At 37.7% G+C, this 14,884-nt stretch overlaps 1 protein-coding gene across 2 annotated transcripts in view; it reads right to left on the bottom strand.

Annotated features, from left to right (window-relative positions):
- Slc30a9 (solute carrier family 30 member 9) overlaps positions 1-14,884 on the bottom strand; it is a 51,074-nt gene that overhangs the window by 11,759 nt on the left and 24,431 nt on the right. For both annotated transcript variants that reach the window (XM_060380708.1, XM_021635499.2), the window contains exons 9-15: positions 14,276-14,378; positions 9,258-9,313; positions 6,574-6,709; positions 3,684-3,723; positions 2,530-2,601; positions 1,987-2,094; positions 263-428 (exon numbers count right to left, since the gene is read on the bottom strand). In XM_060380708.1, coding sequence (XP_060236691.1) covers positions 263-428; positions 1,987-2,094; positions 2,530-2,601; positions 3,684-3,723; positions 6,574-6,709; positions 9,258-9,313; positions 14,276-14,378 — 681 coding nt within the window. The remainder of the gene's footprint in view (positions 1-262; positions 429-1,986; positions 2,095-2,529; positions 2,602-3,683; positions 3,724-6,573; positions 6,710-9,257; positions 9,314-14,275; positions 14,379-14,884) is intronic.

Here is a 14,884-nt window from a genome sequence, read left to right as displayed (position 1 = left end):
TCACTGTAGCCAAATATCAAATATAATAATTTGAGGAGGAAAGATTTATTTTTGGCCTGTGGTTTTGGAAGCTTTAAAAAAAGGCAAGTGTACTCAACTCCGTCTCTCTTCATTACAGCATCACGACTTAGCCACAACGTACACAAGTTGAAGACTTGTATGTAGGAATCTTAGAAGGGGTTTCCCACATACACTTTCTTCCCTGAGCGACAGTTACTGTTTGTGCAAGCCACCCAAAGAACATTAATTAGCCAAGGCTGACCTTACTGATGGGTCGCTCTCCAGGAGTTCAGTAAGCCGCTGTACTTGATCTGGTTGTATAGATCGTCCTAGGAGTGCCTCTGTGTTAGTGTAGATGAGGAATGCCGAGACCACACCTAGTAAGGTGCCCACACTCAAGGAACCCAGGCTGTCATACAATGGATTGCCTAGAAGAATCACAGAAGAAACCAAAACATTTCCTATTACTTCAGTGAGCCTTAGACAGCAAAGAACTTGAAATTTACTCCTGATTCCTTTAGTTACTTCTTTAATGACTGCTAGGGGTTTTACTAGTCTGTAAAAGTAGTTGAGGCATGGTGGTGTATGCCTTTATCCTTAGCACTTAGAAGAGGTAGGTAGAGCTCTGTGAGTCTGAGGCCTGCTGGGTCACTCTAGGGAGTTCTAGGCCAGCTAGGGCTTCACAGTGAGACCCTATTTCAAGAAAAAACAACAAAACTTTCTTAAAATACAAAAACAAATGTACTTTAGTGTTTGAGTGTGTGCTCACGCATGCACACCACAGTATGTGTGTGGCTCTCAGGAGAGCCGCTGGGGGAACCTGATCCTTTTCTTCCACTACGTACATCCCAGGGGACAAACTCAGCCTTGGCCTCAAGTGTCCTTAGCTGCGGAGATATCTCAAATGGCCCTTATTTAACTTTTAAAACAGGAACAGCAACAAGACTTTGAGTCTAGCATTTGAGAGACAGGCAAATGGAGCTTTTCTAAGTTCAAGGCCAGCCTGGTCTAGAGAGCCAGGCTAGCCAGGGCTACATAGTGTAACCCCATCTTGAAAGAGAGAATTGTTAATTAACAATTTATGACCAACCAGGCATGGTGGCACACACCTCAGCACTCGGGGAGAGAGAGGCAGGTGGATCTCTGTGAATTCAAGGCAGCCTGGCCAGAAAGTGAATTCAGGACAGTCAAGGCTACACTGAGAAACCTTGTATCAAACAAACAAACAAACAAACAACAACAACAACAAAAACCAATTTACAACCAAAAGCAGGGTAAAGATCAACCAGGTCATCAAACGATATTTTCTGAACACTTCAGAGAAGGTTAGCCCTAAGAGAATCTGACCTCACAAGCTGAGTGAACACAAAATGAGCTTTCTGTTCCAACTTACCTTCTGGCCCTCAAAAGACTTAACCAGCTACCAAAATGAGTGGGGAAGAGCCTGAAGAATGAATGACTATGAAGGCAGCAGATCATTCCTGGTACCAGGAGCAAGAGCTCCATACATACATATTTCTCCATACATACATGTTTATTAAAGTTAGACCTCAAAGTGATGGTCTAACATCACTTTTTCATACACATCATTACATCAATCCTTATTCACCTTCCCAGCCTGCCTGATGGCCCCCTCCTTCCTTCTGAAAAGCTTTCACATGAGTTCTATTACTTTCTCTTCCCTTCCTCCTTCTTCTGTAACAGCTTTTCCTCTCTGCTAATGGTGTTCCTCCTACTTTCAATACCACACACATACACACATTCACCTAGATTCTGTGGATGAAAGAAAATAGGCAGTATTTGCCTGAACCAGGCTTATTTCACTAAACATGATAGCTAGTTCCATACAAATACACAAATAAAAAATTAGCATGGAATTAATATAATAATAATCTACTGGCTTAAAATTACTCAGTGATATGGCCAAATCCCCATTAGAGAACCGGGTAGTAGAAGAAAATCATGTAAAGTTTGGGAAATATTTACCTGTTACAGAGGTAAGGCCCATGCAGGTAGCCGCTATTATCACTCCTAAGACAGCTGCAGTATCCTCCAATAGTATAACATTTGTACTTGGATCACGACTTTCCATGACTTAATCATTGGGGCAATAGACAAGAAAGGAAAAATTCTGAAATCTTAATTTGACAATCAGAGGTCATAAAAAGTGGCGATTTAAAATCAATCTGCTAAATTAACAAAAGAATGTATGAGACCATAGTTTTAAAACTCTTTTTATCTTAAGTATTAATAATCACTTGCATAATCAAATTACCTTTCAAATTATTCCGGGCACATGCGGAAGTGTAACAGCTCACCTAAGTCAAGTCTAGACAGAAAGCATCCCTGTACTCCAATGTGCTATCCCTAGGCTCAAAATTCTCTTTTTAACAAGCGGATTTGCCTTATGAGAGCCACACAGAAAAGAAGTGAGCATGTTTTATTCCATCTATTGGTAACAAAGCAACAGCACTAAACATTTTAAGCAAATAAAAAGAAGAAATAAAAACCTGGTTCTAAACTACATACCATATTTATAAAACGTTGTTCCCTTGGCCTGAGCATTCCTGCGGAGTTCATTTATGGCAACAAGAAGTGTTGCTGAAAGAAAAGCATCCTATCAGCAAGGAAGAAACTTCATGTCTCCAAACTTTAAAAGAGGCATTTCAAAAGATAAGTAAGTACAGCACATTAACACCATAGCAGGCAATAAGAAAACCCTATATTAACAGTCACCATCACTATTCTAATTAACCATTACAATAAAATAGATCTCCTATTTTAAATCTTATAATGGTTAACCATAATTACTACAGCAATAGCCTTTGTCAACTGAGCAGCCACTGTTGGACAGGCACTCACTAAGCATCGTCACCTCTGCTCCTCCCAATCCTTGGAGGTCTATCAATTAAGGAAAACCAAATAAATATGTTCAATTATAACATGCCATAAGAAACCATGTTAATTTAAAAATAGATGAGGAATTAAAGAGGTGGCTTAGGGAGTAAGAGCTCTGTAATCCTGATAACTGGAGTTCAGATCTCAGCCCTCATGCAACAACCACCAGACACCCTGCAAACACCTGTAACTCCAGCTCTGAAAGATCCGGTGCCCTCTTCTGGCCTTTGTATGCTCACAGGTGCAGGCACCCACTCAAACATGCACACACACCTACATACAAATAAATACAAACTCTTTTTAAAAGACGGCTGAAGGGAATATCAAGAACAGAAAATGGTAATTGTTTAGGGGTAAGAAACACTGAGCTTGGTAGTTTATGTTTTTATTAGCAAGTATGTTTCAATATTGTTGAAGCTGTATTTCAGAAATTATTCTTCTTTTGTTTGGTTTTTATTTTTTTAAGACAAGGTTTCTCTGTGTAGCCTTGTCTATAAAAAATATTCTTATTGTAAAGAGACAACTTTTTTTCTGATTAACACTGCTAAAAACCAATTTAGAAAATTTCCAATGGTTTGAGCAATACAGACTACTCATGATCATAGCCTATTCCTCTTGCCCTCATCCACTACAGCAACAACCAGAGCATTCTACCTTGAAAAGCAGACAAAGCTTAGGTTCCTCACTCCACAGGACTAACTAACAGAACTTGGCAACTATAACGAATGTGTTGTTGAGTATATAAATCACTAGACTGAAAATAAATACTCTGTGCCAGTACATACCTCCTTCAGATACCAAAGATCCTGCTAAAATATAGTATGCCTGGAAAACAAGTATTAAAACAAATAATGAACCAAATATTTCACTAAGGATTGCAGCAGCTCATTATGTACAATTTGTAAAATATAGTAAAAATGAAATATAAGTTCTGAGATCCTAGATACTAAGGATCTTGTCAGAAAACAACTCAGAGGACAATAAAATATGAACACAAGCCAGGTAGTCACTCACACCTTTAATCCCAGCACTTGGGAGGCAGAGGCAGGCAGATCTCAGAGTTTGAGGCCAGCCTGTTTTACAGAGCAAGTTCCAGGACAGCCAGAACTATACAGAGAAACTTTGTTTCCAAACACATAACCCCAATTTTTTTTTTAAACAAAAAGTTTTTAAAAACATAAGAGGAAAAGTTCTGTTTAAAAAAAAAAAAAGAAGACAAAATCAAGGACTCTGAAGTAATGCCTATTAAGTTTATGGTCTACTGAATCCATTATTTAACAAAGTGCCTCATTCCAATGGAATGCTACTCTGTTACTCAAAGCCAGGATATGTTAGAAACTTTAAAATTTAAGCACTATTAAAAATTTACCTCATCACTCTCTAACTTCAGAAACTGCCTTGCCCCTGTCAAATGATGCTGTTCAATTTAGATGAAGCTAGAACAAGGTACTGTGCCTATAAAGTAGCTAGACATGTTCAAATGGGAGAGGCAAGTTTTGTCCAACTAATTATACTAAATTAGTTGGTTTGGTTAAAAACAAAGAAGGAAACTGGCTCAAAATGTAAACGGAGGACGAGACATGGCAGTATTTGCCTGTAGTCACAGCATAGGGGGTGTAGCACAAAGCAGGGCAGGAATTCAAGAGTTCAAGGCCAGTGTCGGTGTCAAAGCACAAATACTGTGTCAATAACTAAATAAAAACAAGCCAAGATTACCTGGCTTGTCACTATATAGACACATATGGAATAACAGAATGTTAAAAATAAGACTAATTATTTACTATTCTATGATCCAGAACAGGGAAAATGTTCTAAGTTCACGCTCATTCCAGAATGTTCCAAGACTAAAACAAAGTTGGCCTTTGGGGTTTTCAAAAGGAGGTAGGGGGCTTTCTCTACCCACTAGACCACACTCTGGTGATAAGCCTAGCAATACCGAAGGAAGACAAGTTGCAGAGTAAGGAGTGCCTTGAGTTGCTGAGATTGCTCAATGAGCTTATTAATAAGTGCCCCCAGGAGTTTGAAGATTACAGCAAACAGTGTCTTAGATACACATGAACAATAATCTGTAGGCAAGGCTACTGACAGTGGCTGTCAGAAAAAAAGGAAAAACACAGAGCCCCACAGAAAGTAAAATGGAGGACATAGGTCTTAATCATGGGGCCCTGAGTTGGAGTCTTCTGAAACATTTAAAAGGCATTTTTGCCACGTTATTCCCTGCAAAACAGAAGCTAAGGGGGCAGCATATGACCAATCTGTGTCAATCCAAGGAGTCAGAAACTCTTGCCCTCAGAGCTGTAACTCAGCAAAGCAGCTACTGTCTACGGTGTACCCGTGAAAGGTGAGGTGGTTTTAAAGATCTGCAAAGGCCAGAGCAGACCAGTGTTAGTGTTTACTGTTCCTACCCAGTGCTGCGCACAGTCTACTGAGCAGAAGAGCATTGGTGTGACAAAACCCCCTTTTCCCATTCTCCAGTGCATGTCCCCAACCTGATGGAGGCTCACATGAAAAATAAAAACACAAAGCAAACAAACAAAATCTCCTTTTCATTTTGCTTTAACATTAAATGCAGTTCCAGCTTATGACAAGTAACTGGAAACTATTACTAATACAAGGTCACTCCTGGCGCTGGAAGTGCATAGAATTTTTTGTTCTTCAATAGCATTTCTAGAAAAATCTGTAAAATTGCTCAAGATTTTAGCCAAAAAGGATGCTTAATAATTACACCTACGAAGATCTAGAGAAGGGCTAGAGAAACAAACAGCTCAGCAGTTGAGAGCACTGGTTGCTCTACCAGAGGAGCCGGGTTTGATTCTCAACACTAAGAAGGCAGCCCACAGCCTGTTGTAATTCCAGTCCCAGGAAAGCCAGCACCCTCTTTTGGCCTTTGCCTGCACTGGCCATACATGTGGTGCATAGGCATACGGCAGGCAAAACACCCCCACACACAGTAAGTAAAAATTGTCTAAAATTATGTGGATTCAGAGATCATACTCATGTGTAAAATCACAAATAATCACAAATAAGTAAGTTGTGTGACACAGCCAAAAGGCATGTTATTTCTGTTCTCCAATGTTGGAATAATGTCATTGTACACTGTGTATAGTTTACCCTTGTACTATTCAAATGCTAATTTCTCTATCCCACTATCTGGCCTTAAACAGGACATGGCTTTACTATGTTTATTCTAAGTATCTCTTCTCTCAAGTTTGTGTAAAAATGCTGACCATTTGTTCTCTACATTGCCAAAAAAAAAAAAAAAAACACTGACCAGCCAATACTGAGCACAGAGAAAAGTCCAGCTAGGGGTGTGTGGGGTAGAGGGAGGATTAAGCCAGGGGAGAGGTTCAGGAAGCACCAGAAGTGAGTTGAAGCCAGGATGGTTGAAAAAAAATGCAAGGAGTATGGGAATTTTGGCTAGGAGGAATCTAAACTAGCTTGGAAGTTTAGCATGGAGTAATAATTGCTCAGTATTGTGCTCAAGACTAATTAAATAAATCATAATCTCCCTATGTCGTCATTTGGGTAAATAGCTGGCTAAAAGTAAGCTGCTGCCATATTAATTTTATACTTATAATATATTAATAATCCTTTTACCCTCTAATACAATACAGCAAAAGTTTTCTTTCACTAAGAGTACGCCAAAGTGAGAGTGGGGGAAGAAAAGAGGATCACCCATAGAAGGGATTCCATTGGTTCAGGATGAAGCAATCCCATGATTCCATGGTACCAAGAGAGTCCTGCGCCCATCATGAAAATACCAACACCACTAATCAATGAAGAAATGTAGCGCATATTTGAAAAGCCATACCTGAAAGATAAAAAGATCATAAAGGTTGCAAAAATGAATACTAACTTTCAAAATATACTTAATAAGCCAATGAAAAATTCTTAGACTATTAAAATAGTGTAGTTTTATATATTAAATACTGTAGGTGCAAAGTTCAATTTCAATTAAAAAATATGCAAAGTGGGGAAAATGCAAGATCTTTGAAAATATATAAAAATAAACAGCACTTAACTCAGGCACTTTCTAATCTCTATTTCATATCGTCTGTTTTGATTTATCAGAACTATTTTAATTACATTCCACAGATGTCAGGAATATTAATCTTTTTTTAAGATTTATTTATTCATTATGTATACAATGTTCTGTCTGCCTTTACTCCTGCATGCCAGAAGAGGACACCAGCTCTCATTATAGATGGTTGTGAGCCACCATGTGGTTGCAGGGAATTGAACTCAGGACTTCTGGAAGAGCAGCCAGTGTGCTCTTAACCTCTGAGCCATCTCTCCAGCCCAGGAATATTAATCTTTTAAAAATTACATTACAATCTTTAACAAAGAGGGCAATACTTCAGTGTCCTTGGATTGCAGCTTCTAACTGCGTATTACACTCTCGTGCTTCGCTGTGACGTGGCGTATATTCCCTATACTCCTATTTCATTGCTTATTTCTGAACAGATTACCATGAAACTTACTCCTGGTTCTGAACAGTTTAGCACACAGCTGAACCAATAACTTCAGTTTTCTGTATATTTTCCTTTTTGAAAACAACTATTTTTCTAATGACCTTTGGTCAAAATGAACCACTACTTTATATTATTTTAAGTACCAATACAGCACTATTAGGACACCTGAAAACTATGACATACTATGAGAAGTAAAATAATTCACTTGTATAAATACTTCCTGAGAAATATACTCTTAAACCCAAACACCACTGCACTCTCTGATAGATACACTAAACATTCAAACACTGGTTCTTAATTTGAAAATGTACTGGAATTCTCTTTGTGGAAAGATGTACTAGCCATAGAGAATCCCAGTTTATGGATGTGACAATGTTCTACAAATCTAAGTTTTCTTCAAGGTAACACCAACTTAAATTTAACGCCAATTTAAATTAATGAATAAATTAAGATGCACGGCTTTCATTTTATGTATTTCAAGGCGCTGTAAAAATCTGTTTGTTTGTTTTTTTAATTGTTACTGGTTTTTTTGTTTGTTTGTTTTTTGAGACAGGGTTTCTTTGTGTAGCCCTGGCTGTCCTAGAACTCACTCTGCAGACCAGGCTGGCCTCAAGCTCACAGAGATCTGTCTGCCTCTGCCTCTCTGAGTGCTGGGATCAAAGGTGCGCAACACAACCACTGCCCAGCTTGCACTGTGGGTTCTACTAAAAACTTGTATCATATAGATCTGCACTGCTTGCTACATTAAATCACTAGTCCCATATGGCTATTCATATCTAAATTTCCTTAAACTGCAGTCCAAAATTTAGTTACTATACTAATTAGTACTAAAATGGGCTACTGAAAATAACTTAAGAAGCAATCTTCAAAACATAGAATTTAAAATTTTTACTTATTTATATTTTTGATATGGAAAATCAGTAAGAAAAATATTTTTCAAGAGATAGTAAAACACAGTAGATGTGTAATTAATTAATGTTTGCTCTCAACATTAAATAACTCACAATTCTAGAAAATAAAAAAGTATTATTATTATTAAGAGTAGTGTCCCACTTTCAAGTAAGGAAAAGTATAAAGCACTAAAATAGACATCTTCACAGCGATAAAGTTGAATGAACTCTTTTGCCTTAACACTGACCAACCTGTATTAAAGCAGTTAGTTAAAATAACGAGGGACTGGAGAGATGGCTCAGAGCCCAGGAGGATTGGTTGCTCTTCCATGGGTCCTGAGTTCAATTCCCAGCAACCACATGGTGGCTCACAACCATCTATAATCATCATGCCACCTTCTGGCATGCAGGTGTACATAAAGCAGAACATTGTATAAATAACAAATAAATAAACCTTTAAAATAACAATGACTACGGAGCTCAAACATTTGGATGGCTGCTAACAGATGCAACAAAAATAAATACCCACATCAGGAGACTGAGATCCTCAAGGTAATATATTCTTTAAAAAATTAAATATTCATAAGTGAGGACTTTACAAATATCTAATTTTGAAATGTTATCAAAATATTTTTCAATTGTAATAAAAGCACTAAAGACAGAGTACGTATGAAGTATGCATTTTAAAAAGGTTAGATTATGTAGTCAATTACGTTTGGACTGGAATATACTTCCTTGAAATAAAATAATAGAATTCGGAAGTGTTTTGTAATTATCAAATGCAGAGAAGATCTCTGTGCTGTATTATAAAGCATAAAAAAATTCAACTGCACTTTCAAATTATGCCTTAACTTTACTTTGACCCTTACAATTTAGATGCTACAAAGTAAATGACCAAATCTCAAACAACCTAACGCAATATAAATTTTAGCCTTCTGAAATTCTTTGGTTTATTTCATGACTTATAGCAAATTCAAGTGAGAGGCAGTGTCCTTACGGGTGAGAAGGATCTGGTGTTTGCACAGACTTGCTGATGCCCAGTGCTAGCAAACCCTGTGGAGAACAAACAGTCATACTCATTACCAAGACAGAGAATACAATCAGTGAGCCAACAAAGAAACCATATGTGTACATCAAGGGCCAAGCGATTGTAGTTTCCAGGACTTAGAAAAATAAAGATAAACCCAAGGAGATTCAAACAACATTGTTTATAAGGGTGAAAAAGCTGGAAATACAGCTGGGCATGGAGGCATGCTTAAATTCCCAGCACTTGAGGAGGCAGGAGGACCAAGTTTGAGTATATCTTGGGCTGCATGAGACCCATCTCAAAGAAACCATACCAAACTAGACTAAGAAAATGACAAAGAAATCTAAAATTCCATCAGTAGGAAAATGCAACTCAAATGATCAACCACAATAAGTGACTTCTACAGCAGGTTAAAATAGCAAGCCTTAAGTAGTTTTCTGTGTTGATATGGGTAAAGCTCCTAGATGCACCCTTCAGTGAAAAGGACTTGAATGCAAGCCAGTCCGAGCAAACACTGCAGCACTCTGTCACAAATAAAACAAGGCACAGCTCTACCGGCATTATGACTGGGGTTACATTCATTCTACAGATCACTGTCTTATCCCATTACATGCTCTCCCAGTCCACTGCCCTCTTCGCGGTCCTGGGGATCAAACCTTGGGCCTTGAAGAGTCTAAGCAAGCACTCAACACTGGGCTGTGTTCCAGCCTTTCTTAGATCTTTGTAAAACCTCTCAGCAATAGTTTACAGTTTTCAGTGTAAAAGTTTTGTGCATCTTTTTCTAGATTAATCCTTAACGTTTTGTGATACTATTATAAATGGAAAATTTTAAATGTTATTCTGTATTTGCTGCCACTGAAAATGCAATGATTTGTATCTATTTATTTTGACTATTAAACCAACTTACATTCTCAGAACAATATTTACTTGACTATATTATGATTTTTATATATTGCTTGATCTCATTTGGTTACATTTAAAAGAATTTCTGTGTATGTCCCTGAAGGGTACTGATCAGTATATATGTTTTTCTCATGTGATGATACTGTGAGTTTTGGTATCAGAGCTATGCTATGTCCATAGAGTTGAAAGGCCATCTATGCTTTTTCTACCTCTCAAAGTCTGTGTACTATTGGCATTGTTTTCTTAAAAGCTGGTTCAGTTTTCTTGGTACTGTCTCCAAACGGTATCTAAGGATTCCTTTATCTTCCTCAGTCTTCTTTATCTCTGGTTCTAGTATAGATGCTTTCTATTATTATAAATAAAGAACGACTCTTTTCTAGTGTTTAGTCTTCTGTTAATGTTACCCAGTGAGATTTTGTGTCAAGCATTTTTTTTTTCAGCTCTAAAAGCCCTATTAATGTCTTTTATCATCTGCCAATTGAGTTTACTTATTTTCCTTCTGGTTGAGTCCAATTTTCTTGCTCCTTGCACTGTCTAGTAGTATTCTGCTCCTATCTAGAAAAATTTGCCAAACACTGTCAATGTCACACTAAGTGTTTGGGGTGAGGCAGTCTATTATCTTCTCTAAAGAGCATGGAGCTTTGTTCTGATACACAAATTATTCATAGATAAACTTGATAATTTACATTTCTGGAAAAGTCTATAAAGAAGGATTCTAGAATAGTCTTTTCACTAGGGATACTTTAACTCTACTGCTAAGGTATGAAGCCTGGGCTCCCTGGGAACCAGCACAGTTTCTTATCCCACCTGGCCAGAATATGAATGTGCTGTAGCCCTGTGTAAGCACTAGAAATTACTCAGCTTGTTGCTTTGTTGCTGGTTTGGTATTTCTGGCCACAGTTTTACACACGGGTAATTTAACATTCACTAAGGACTCAAGAAGATCCCTAAACAGACTTTGACTCCCCCCCCCCATGTAGCTCTTTCCTCTGTAGAACTCTGCCTCCTAGTTTCCAAACAATTCAGATTCCTTGAACTTTGATATTTCTCATCCTGGCCCACTACTCTAAAAGCGTTTCTAAGCAAAAAGTTAGAGGAAAAGTATAAGAGAAATCAAATCCCTTCTCAGTGGTATAGTCTTGTGCTTCTATTATTCAATGTTTGGAAGCAGATATATTTTTATCTAGGTTTTTACTGTTAATGCGTCAAAACATTACATTCAATCTCTGTGAGTCCTTCATGGTTAAAGTACAAGTTATATAATATATTCTGCACCTCTATTTTTTTATTCAGTTTACCATGGTTATTCCTTCAGCTAAAGCTATCATAGCTTTAAAACCCATATGTAATATTTGTACTGGCTAGCTGTAAGTAAACTTGACACAGCTACAGTCACCTGAGAGGACGGATCCTCTATTGAGAAAATGCCTCCATAAGATCAAGCTGTAGGCAAGCCTGCAGGGCGTTTTCTTAATTAGTGATTGACGGGGGAGGGTCTGGCCCATTGTTGGTCATGCCACCTCTAAGCTGGTGGCCCTGGGTTCTATAAGAAAAAAGGCTAATTATGCCAGGAGGAGCAAGCCCACAAGCTGTGCCCTCCACTGCCTCTGCTTCAGTCCCTTCCTTCAGTGATGGACTAGATGTATAAACCAAATCAACCCTTTCTTCCCTGGCGTTTCATCTGAGCTGTAATAACCCAAAGTAGGACAATATTTTAGAGAACAGATACTTAAGATTTATCTCCAATGTTCTAAAATTAATACTAACACTATTAATCTTGTTTCATATTTTTTTGTCTTTATGTCCTTAAGCTTTCAAGGCTCTTAAACACTGTTTTTATATGTCCCTCCCCATTTCCTCTCCTTCCTAATACTGTGACTGACTGGAAAAAAAAAAAAAACTATATTGATGGTGGTTATTAAGTACTTCCTGATGGCTCAGTAGGTAAAGTGCTTCTCATACAAGCGAAAGCACTGGCGTTAGGATCCCCAGCACTAAATGTTGGGTGTGGCAGTGATGGCTATCCTAGAATCCTGGCCCTTTGGAGGCAGACAGGGGCTCTCTCTAGACTAGCTAAATCGGTACTCCTGTGCTCAAGTTAAGAAACCTGTCTCAATAGATAGATGAACAACAACTGAGGAAAACATCTATGCCAACGTCACGCACATACACCTCATATACTAGTCACACGCACATACACACATACACCTCATATACAAGCCAAAAAAAACAGAAAAAAACAAACACCTCCCTTTACTTTTACAGAAGGTTTTAATATACTGAACAGTGAGATGCCTGCTTAGGCTTGTTTGTTCTTTTTTATTACTCCTTTGAATGTTATCTTAAATGTTCTTTTTGGGTGGGCAGTGCTAGGGATCAAAGTCAAGGCTTCTCATTTGGCAGTCACATACTTTACACTGAGCTACTTGCACTGAAAATTCTCTCAAATTTATTTCAATATAAATAAAGTATAAACACTTTATTCTTTAAATAAAGTATTTAAATTTTATTAAATTTCTCTTTAAAATATGTAAGTAAAATTTCTATATTATTGTTCACAAAGAATTAGGTTTTAAGTATTCATAATTTGGGCCAAAGAGAATTTAAAGGGTATTTTAACTTTTTTAATCTTCATTTGCAAAATCAAGAGAAAGATTTCAAACTACTCGTCTAAGTATGCTTAACAATCACACAGCACTATCTTTATTTAAAAATTTGTATTGGCTCTCACAGTAGTTAAGAATTTATATTTAGCTGAGCACAGTGGCACACACCTCTAATTCCAGCACTCTGGAGGCAGATGCAGGCAGATTAGATCTCTGGAGTTTGAAGCCAGCCTGGCCTACATAGTGAGTTCCAAGACAACTGTATTTAGAAAGCTCTTTCAAAAATCTCTCTCCTGGGCCTGGTGGTTAGAAAGATGGCTTACAGGTTAAGAGCACTGGCTGCTCTTCCAAAGGTCCTAGGTTCAATTCCCAGCATCCCACATGACAGCCTAAAATTGTCTGTAACTCCAGTTTCAGGGAATCCGACACCGTCAAACAGATACACATGCAGGCAAAAGAAAAATAAGCGCATGCACACACATAAAAACAAAACTCTTCTACAAGCTGGAGAATTTGCTCAGTCTTGGAAAGGACCCAGGTTCAATTCCCAGCACCCACATGAGGCTCACCACCTCTTTAGGCACTAGGCATACATGCGGTGCACAGATATACATGGAGGCAAAACACTCAAACACATAAATCTGAAAAAACAATAAATAAAAAGCATCTTTTCAATGCTTTAGTTTCTTATGTAAACTAGTATTTTCAAATAACCTACAAGTATCCTCTCATATTTTAAATCATGTCTGTATTACTTCTCATGTCTCATACAATATGAATAGTGAATATATATATAGTACTGTTAAACTCTATTGTTAAGAATAGTAGGGATGGGATAGAGAGATGCTTCAGCCATTAAGAGCACTGGCTCCTCTTCCAGAGGACTGGGTTTAATTCCCAGCTCCCACACGGAGGCTCTGTAACTGTAGTCCAAGGAGATCTGATGCCTTCTTATGGCATCAGGCATTTATGTGGACATACATGCAGACATAACATTCATACACATAAACAAACCTTAAAAACAAGACAAAAAAATGAGTAGTGATAAGGGCAATAGCCTGTACAGTATAGACAGTGTTCTCTCTCTCTCTCTCTCTCTCTGTCTGTCTGTCTCTCTCTCTGTCAGTGTGTGTTTGTATTGAGACAGGGCCTCTCTGTATAGCTCTGGCTGTCCTGGAACACACTATATAACATAGACCAGGCTGGGTTCAAACTCACATAGATTACCTGCTTCTCCCTCCTGAGTGCTGGGTCTGTGCTACCATGTCCATCTACTTCTCGTATTTTTACTCCATAGTTAGTTGTGGGGATATGGAAGCACAGGTGCAGAACACATGTATAAAAAGCCTCTGTTCTTAAATGTTCAAGTTAAGAAAGCTGCCACAGCCAAAGCCAACTACAGGGTATTTTTTAACAAATCATTTTCTGCCTAAAGCCTATAAGAAGATGTTTAAAATTAATGAAGCATTTTCTTCTTACCTGGTTACAAGTATCAGATAATGAGTGTATAGCCTCTGAGAACATACTTGCTGAACCCGTATAAATCCAGGCAAGAAACTTAAAGAAGCAGTTCAAGCCATTACTAGAGAGAAAGAAAACAATTTACCATATGTTTGAGGTAAAATTTTTCCATGAAAAGCTAAATGACTTTATACTAGGTTCTATTGAAAATAAATAAAAAAAGAACTTCCTACAATTCAGGTATAAATATGAAAAGTACAGATTGCGACACCATTAAGTATGCAAGGAAAAGCATTGAGGCAATTCTGTATGTTGAAGACTCTGTCTTTCTAATGCTATATAATTACCCCCCAGGCAATCTTAACTATTGCTATGGTTTTAATTATCATCAATAGACTAATAATTCACAAGTCTAAATCTCCAGCCTAGATCTTCCTGCTCAGCTTGAGAACAATATATATTAACAATAATACTTATAATACATATTATGTACTAGGTATTATGCTAATTAGTTTATATATTACATACACTCTCACAAGGACGGCTACAATTATTATCACAACTTTGCTGGCAGAAAGAACTAACTATTCACCATCTCCTCCTGACAGCCTTATAGATGTCTCAAAC

This window comes from Meriones unguiculatus, chromosome 3, assembly GCF_030254825.1.
Source record: "Meriones unguiculatus strain TT.TT164.6M chromosome 3, Bangor_MerUng_6.1, whole genome shotgun sequence".
Taxonomy (NCBI): Eukaryota; Metazoa; Chordata; class Mammalia; order Rodentia; family Muridae; genus Meriones; species Meriones unguiculatus.
This window is presented reverse-complemented; position numbering and strand designations above follow the sequence as displayed.